At 39.5% G+C, this 8,085-nt stretch overlaps 1 protein-coding gene across 1 annotated transcript in view; it reads right to left on the reverse strand.

Annotated features, from left to right (window-relative positions):
• Window positions 1-8,085, reverse strand: part of TAOK1 (TAO kinase 1) — a 178,883-nt gene that overhangs the window by 106,046 nt on the left and 64,752 nt on the right. Inside the window, exon 3 of the mRNA XM_017855070.1 lies at window positions 2,255-2,479. Coding sequence (XP_017710559.1) covers window positions 2,255-2,386 — 132 coding nt within the window. The 5' untranslated portion in view covers window positions 2,387-2,479. The remainder of the gene's footprint in view (window positions 1-2,254; window positions 2,480-8,085) is intronic.

Consider the following 8,085-nt stretch of genomic DNA (forward strand, 5'->3'; position numbering starts at 1 on the left):
AAAAAAAAAAAAAAAAAAAAAAAAAAGAGCTAAAACCATAAAACTCTTCATAGAAAACATAAGAATAAATCTTCATGACCTTGAATTGGCAATGTATTTTTAAACATGACACCAAAAGCATAAGGAACAACAACAACAAAAAAATTGGACTTCATCAAAATTTAAAACTCTCGTGTATCAAAAGACAATATCAAGAAAGTAAAAAAAATAAACTACAGAATGGGATAAAATACTTGCAAACCATATATCTGATAAAGATTTTATATCCTGAATACACTAAAAACCCCTGGCTGGGCATAGTGGTTCATGCCTATAATCCTAATACTTTAGGATACCAAGGCGGGTGGATCACCTGAGGTCAGGAGTTCGAGACCAGCCTGGCCAACATGGTGAAATCCTGTCTCTATTAAAAGTACAAAAATTAGCCGGGCATGGTGGTGGGTGCCTGTAATTCCAGCTACTTGGGAGGTTGAGGCAGGAGAATCGCTTGAACCTGGGAGGCAGAGGTTGCAGTGAGCCGAGATTGTACCACCGCACTCCGGCCTGGGCAAGAAGAACAAAACTCCGTTTCAAAACAAACAAAGAACCCCTACAGTTCAACAAGAAAGAGACAGCCCAAATATAAAAATGGGAAAAGGAATATACATTTCTCCAAAGAAGATCTACAAATGGCACTGGAAAAGATGCTCAACATCATCAGTCATTAGGGAAATGCAAACCAAAACCACAATGAGATATCACTTAACATCTAGTAGGATGGTTGTAATAAAAATAATGGAAAACAAAAGGCACTGTTGAAGATGTAAAGAAATTGGAACACTCATACATTGCTGGTGGGAATGGAAATGGTGCAACTGCTGTGGTGCAGTTTGGCAGTTCCACAAACAAACACAGAATACTGTAGGAACCTGCAAATCCACTCCTAGGTACATACTCAAAATTGAGAACAGGGACTCAAAATACACATCAATGTTCACGGCAGCATCATTCACACTAGTCAGAAGTGAAAACAACCCACATGTTCATCAACAGATGCATAAACAAATTATGGTTTATACATACAATAGAATATTATCAGCTATAAAGAAGAATGAAGTTCTCACACATAATGCAATATGGATGAAGCTCAAAAACAATCAGTTAAATAATATAAGCTAGAAATCAAAAGAATAAATATTGTTTGACTCCATTTCTATGAATATCTAGAAATATCTAAGCAAATTCATCGAGATGAAGGGAAATTACAGGTACCAGGGGCTAGGTGGAGGGTGAAATAGGGGTTACTGTATGGATACAGAGTTTCTATTTCGGGTGATGAAAATGTTTTAGAAGTAGATGATAGTAATGTTTGTGCTAATGTTAAAAAATAATTAAAATAGCAAATTTGATAAATTTTTTTAACTCACATGCACACACACACACAAATGCATATAAAAGAAACAGACTTTGGTATATCTGTCAAATAATAATCCTAGACCTCCACAAGACTAAGACTGACTCTGAATGGGACTTTACGGAAGTAGAAATCAGTCAAAGTCTGTGTTTTGCAGTATTTAACTCTATAGCAATGCAAGCCATGAGACTCATAAAAAAGGTGTGCTAAGAATTCTAAAAAAGTAACACATAAGTTAAAGCAAAATAATTTTTTTCTTATTCTATCTTTCTATTTATTTATGCATTTGTTTATTTATTTTTATTTATTTATTTTTGCAACAGGATCTGGCTCTGTCACCCAGGCTGGAATGCAGTGGTACAATCTCGGTTCACTGCAACCTCTGTCTCTTGGGCTCAGGTGATTTTCCCGCCTCAGCCTCCTGAGTACCTGGAACTACAGGTGTGCACCACCACACCTGGCTAAGTTTTGTATTTTTTGTAGAGGCAGGGTTTCACCACGTTGCCCAGGGTGGTCTCAAACTCCTGGGCTCAAGCGATCCACTCAACCTTGCCTTGCAAAGTGCTAGGATTACAGGCATGAGCCACCAACCCTGGCCCACAAAATAATATTCTTTCTCATTTTTTCAATAATCCAAGTAGTTCAACAAATAAAACTATTTTCATATTTGAATCTTACACACACACACACACACACACACACACACTCACTCAATCATGCTCTCGCTCTCTCTCTCCCCCGCCTATCCAAGTGACTATAAAATGACTATGGCCTATATCTCTTTTCATTACTGTATTTTGCTCTGTCAGGAGCGCACATTAAGTAAATGCTGGTCACTAAAATCAAGCCATTAACACTTACAAAATACACTGCTCCAAAGCTTCCATGGCCAATTTCTCTGAGATCTGTGAAGAGCTTCTCCGGGTCTTCTTTGAAGAAGAGTTCTGCTATTTCAGGGTCCTTCAGGCTGCCTGCTCTGTTAGTTGATGGCATCCTGCTGAGCAGTCAGCTGTCTGATTCTAATTTTATACTGCTATCCCGATCCTTGGTTCATCTGTATGAATGAAGTCACGTTGACATAAACTACTGTAGAAAAACAGAAAAAAAAAAAAATCAGAAAAGGCAAAAACTGCTAAGAATAGTTAGTATAAGGTCATATACTGATCTACAAATTTCTCTCATGTCTAAAATTTCACTGAAAAGGCAATGTGGATACTACTGCAGTAGCTCCTAAACCTGTTTCATCATCATAAACACCTATGGTACTTCAAAAACAGATTCCTACGATTCAGCATTTAAAAAAAATGAAATAATCTTTGTACCTTGGGAGGCTTTCTAAGTCAATACTTAAAAATTTATCCCCTTCTGCTGCACTTATCTCATCAATAGAGAAGATAATACGAGACTATTTTAAAAATACACAATAACTCAAGATGTGCCCACAGTATTTTTGACAACAGGAAGCTTCCTTTTTTTTTTCAGATACCATATGCTAGTGTATTAATCAACTCTAACAGACATTCAAAGAAAAATACAGTGGGAGAAAGTAATGTATTTCACACAGACAACTGTTTCGCCATAAACTTGATTGACCTGATTCACATTAAAGTATGCCCTTTATCAACTCTGTTTCATTAAATAAGTAGAAATACAGATAACCAGAAAATTTCCTGGCAGTTGTCCTATCCATTCCTTTATATCAGATTACCCAGTTTTAACACTGGCTGTCATAGCCAGACTCTGTGGCTCATGCCTGTAATCCCAGCTCTTTGGGAGGTCAAACCAGAAGGATCGCTTGAGATCAGGAGTTCATGACCAGCCTCGGTAATATGGTGAGACCCTGTCTCTAAAAATAATAAATTTAAAAAATGAGTCAAGAGTGGTGTCATGCACTTAATAGTCCCAGCTACTTCGGAGGCTAAGGCAGAAGGATCACTGGAGTTTAGGAGGTCAAGGTTGCAGTGAGCTATGATCACACCACTGCACTCCAGCCTGGACAACAGGGTGAGATCCTGTCTCAAAACAAAACAAAACTGGATGTCATAACTAAGAGGCTTCAGAACCTGGACTCTGGAATGACACTGCTGGATAGGAATCCCAGCAACACTAGTTCTGAAATTAGGTAATATCATTTTCCTAATCTGTAAAATGAATATAGGCCAGGTGTGAAAGCTCACACCGGTAATCCAAGCATTTTGAGAGGTCAAAGTGCGAGGATCACTTGAGGCCAGGAGCTTGAGACCAGCCTGGACAACACAGCAAGATCTTCCCACACAAAAAATTACAAAATTAGCTGAGTGGTGTGGTGTGCTCCTATAGTCCTAAGCTACCTGGGAGACTGAGGTGGGAGGATCACTTGTGCCCAGGGGTTTGAGGTTACAGTGAGTGATCACCCCATGGCATTCCAGCCTGGGCAACAGAGAGAGAGAGACCCTGTTTGTTAGATGAAAGAAAGGAAAGGAAAGGAGAAAGGAAAAGGAAAAGGAAAGGGAAAGGAAGGAAGGAGGAAATAATCTACTTCATAGTGTAATCAGGAGGGTTAAATGAGTTAATAAATCAAAGCACAGAGTAATACTCTGGCATAGTAATAAGCACTACAGTAAGTGTTAGCGATTTTCTTTTAACTTGTTCAAATTCAGCAATTTTTAAAAACTCCAAAATTGATTTCATCAGGCTTTTTTTTTTTCCTTTTTTGAGATGGAGTCTCACTCTATCGCCCAAGCTGGAGTGCAAAAGCACAATCTCAGTTCACTGCAACCTCCATCTCCCAGGTTCAAGCAATTCTCCTGCCTCAGCCTCCCAAGTAGCTGGAACTACAGGCGCGCACCACCACCCCCAGGTAATTTGTTGGCCAGGCTGGTCTCAAACTCCTGACCTCAAGTGATCCGCCTGCCTCGGCCTCCCAAAGTGCTGGGATTAGAGGTATGAGCCACCACACCCGGCCTGATTTCATCAGACTTTTGAGAGAAAAAAACAGCTCCATCCAATTCTTGTCAAGTAACTGAAGCAATTTTAATTCTTACTAGAAAACTTCTTTGTAACTATATAAAATACATTTATATATCTTTTGTACCTCCCTAAATTAACACTACACTGCAATAAAAAGATATACATTGTTAATTTGCATTCAATTTCTAATATATATCCAAGGCTGCCCCATACGCTTTTACTAATTTCCCTGTTCTAGAAGTTCCCTGGAGCAGTCTCAATCACAGTTCTTCCAAGAATATGTGACCACAGCAAAGTCACTTAACTTCTCATTCCTAAACTGAGTAGGCTGAATTAAATTCCATATAAAGTATTAATTTTCTATTAATCAACCTATTAAAAAAACAAACTTCAGTGTTACTCAAGACCGTATTTAAGAATTCTGAATAAGTTTTAGTACCCTTATTAGAAGAATTATTTTACATTAAAATTTTCTAACTGGGTCCATGATCTGCATCTTCTTTCTTATCTACCTAACAAATTCCCACTCAAAGTCTTTCGAGATTTAGATTGAATGTCATAATGTTTGCAAAATCTTAACTATTAGGAAGAGTTGGTCACTCTCCCTTTATGCCTCCAACACATCCTGCAGCATTTACCATACTATAATGCAATTATTTAACTCTCTCTTTCCTAAACAAGCAGGCACAGTGTGTCTCATTCATTTTTGTATCATCTCTTCAGCTTCTACCCCTTACCATCTACAGTTAATATTATATAAATATTGCTGAATAAAACAATATACTTAATTCTCTTCTATGTAATTCCTAAAAATGATTTCATTTCCATAAATACTTACAGAACAAACAGTATGCATAAGACTAAGATATACAAAAACATTAAAGTTATTAAGAACAGAGAAAATGCAGGATAACAACTTCCAGAAAATCAGAGAGACAAGAAATAATTAGGAAATTGATATACTTGTTCTACCAAAGACCAAAGGATAACACAATACTATCACCATCACAAGAGTAAAATACTAAAACAAAAAGACAAGGAAATTAATAACCTAAAAGACCCAGAAACAAACCCATGTATGTCTATCTTGGAATTTAACACACACAGTTAAAGGAGAAGAAATAAAGGTTGAGAAAACTTGACAATCCATTTGGAAAAAAAAAAAAAAAAAAGGCTATATGCCTATCACATATCTTACCATAAACATAACTGCTAAGTGGCTTAAAAAGGCATCTCAAATCAATGGGGAAAAGATTGATTTGATAAAAATGTGTTGTTAGGAGAGCTTAATAGCCATGTGAGAGAAAAATCATACCTTTTCCTCAAACTGAACATCAGAATTACACAGGGATCAGATACACAAATATAAAAAAAGCAACTATACAAGTACTGGGAGGAAATATGAGTAAATTTCTTTGTAACCAGTATGAAGAAACTTATCTATGATCTACATGCAAAGCAGTAAGAAAAAAAATATTTGACAATATAAAAAAGAAAAATTGAGAGGAAGGAACACAGTAAAAGACACAAAAAATAATAAAAAACAGTTAAACTTGGTATGAAAGCAGGAATTACATCTGCAAGAATTTAAAAAAAAAAAAAAAAAAGTCCGGGCGTGGTGGCTCACGCCAGTAATCCCAGCACTTTGGGAAGCTGAGGCGGGTGGATCACCTGAAGTCAGGAGTTCAAAACCAGTCTGGCCAACATGGAGAAACCTCGCCTCTTTTAAAAACACAAAAATTAGCCGGGTGCAGCGGTAGACACCTGTAATCCCAGCTACTCGGGAAACTGAGGCAGGAGAATCAATTGAACCCAGGAGGCAGAGGTTGCAGTGAGACAAGATCGTGTCATTGCACTGTAGCCTGGGCGACACAGTGACACTCTGTCTCAAAAAAAAAAAGGGCCGGGCGAGGTAGCCCACACCTGTAATCCTATCACTTTGGGAGGCCAAGCTGGGCAGATCACTTGAGGTCAGGAGTTTGAGATCAGCCTGCCAACCTGGCCAACATGGCAAAACCCCATCTCTACTAAAAATACAAAAATTAGCAAGGTGTAGCAGTGCATGCCTGTAGTCCCAGCTACTCGGGAGGCTGAGGCGGGAGAATTGCTTGAATCCGGGAGGTGGAGGCTGCAGTGAGCAGACTGTGCCATTGCTCTCCAGCCTGGGTGACAGAGGGAGACCTTATCTCAAATAATAAGATACACTTTTAAAAAGTTTGAAACTTACATAAGAGTTAATATCTTTAACAATGTGGAGTTTTGAAAAACACAGACGAAATGGACAACATCCTAATATAGTTATTAAAAACGGGGAAAGCCAGACACGGTAGTGAGTGCCTACAGTCCCAGCTACCCAGGAGGTTCAGGCAGGAGAATCACTTTGTGCCCAGGAGTATTGAGGTTGTAGTGCATTCTGACCATACCTGTGAATAGCCACTGCACTCCAGCCTGGGCAACAAAGTGAGACCTCGTGCCTTAAAAAAAACAAGAGGCCAGGCACAGTGGCTCACTCCTGTAATCACAGCACTTTGGGAGGCTAAGGCGGGTGGATTATCCATAGTCAGGAGTTTGAGACTAGCCTGGCCAACATGGTGAAATTTTGCCTCTACTAAAAACACTAAAAATTAGACGGACATAATGGTACACGCCTGTAATCCCAGCTACTCAGGAGGCTGAGGCAGGAGAATCACTTGAACCTGGGAGGCGGAGGTTGCAGTGAGCTGAGATTGTGCCATTGCACTCCAGTCTGGGCAATAAGAGCACAGCTCTATCCCCCCCCCCCCCCCAAAAAAAAAAAAGTACAGTAAAAATACAGTTACTATAATTTTACGGGAGCATGGTTGTATGTGTGGTCCATTATTGACTGAAAACATCATTACATGGTGCATGACTGCATATGGAAAGTGAATGACACACTTCTAACTAACTCATGAGTCAGTAATGGAGTTTTGAGGAAAATTAGAAAACGCTTATGAACTGAATAAAAACTAAAATACAGGCCGGCTGTGGTGGCTCACGCCTGTAATCCCAGCACTTTGGGAGGCCAAGGCAGGCGGATCACGAGGTCAGGAGATCGAGACCATCCTGGCTAACACGGTGAAACCCTGTCTCTACTAAAAAATTAGCCAGACGTGGTAGGGCACACCTGTAGCCCCAGCTACTCGGTAGGCTGAGGGAGAAGAATGGTTTGAACCCCAGAGGCAGAGCTTGCAGTGAGCTGAGATCACCCCACTGCACTCCAGCCTGGGTGACAGAGTGAGACTCCGTCTCAAAAAACATAATTAAAAAAAAAAATACAGCATAAAATGTGTAGGATACACTTAAAGCAGTGCTTAGAGGAAAATTTATAGTACTAACTGCTGTATTAGAAAAAACAAGGACTCAAATCAATAATCTAAGCTTCTATCTTAAGAATATAGAGGCCAGGCATGGTGGTTCACGTCTGTAATCCCAGCACATTGGGAGGCTGAGGTGGGCAAATCACGAGGTCAGGAGTTCGAGACCAGCCTGGCTAACATGAAACCCCGTCTCTACTAAAAATACAAAAAAATTAGCTGGGGGTTGTGGCGGGCATCCGTAATCCCAGCTACTGGGGAGGCTGAGGCAGGAGAATCGCTTGAACCCGGAAGGCGGGAGTTGCAGTGAGCCAAGATCGCGCCACTGTACTCTAGCCCGGGCAATAGTGCAAGACTCTGTCTCAAAATAAATAAATAAATAAATAAATAAATATATGTATATTATTA

Source organism: Rhinopithecus bieti, unplaced genomic scaffold (genome assembly GCF_001698545.2).
Source record: "Rhinopithecus bieti isolate Rb0 unplaced genomic scaffold, ASM169854v2 scaffold_38691, whole genome shotgun sequence".
NCBI lineage: Eukaryota > Metazoa > Chordata > Mammalia > Primates > Cercopithecidae > Rhinopithecus > Rhinopithecus bieti.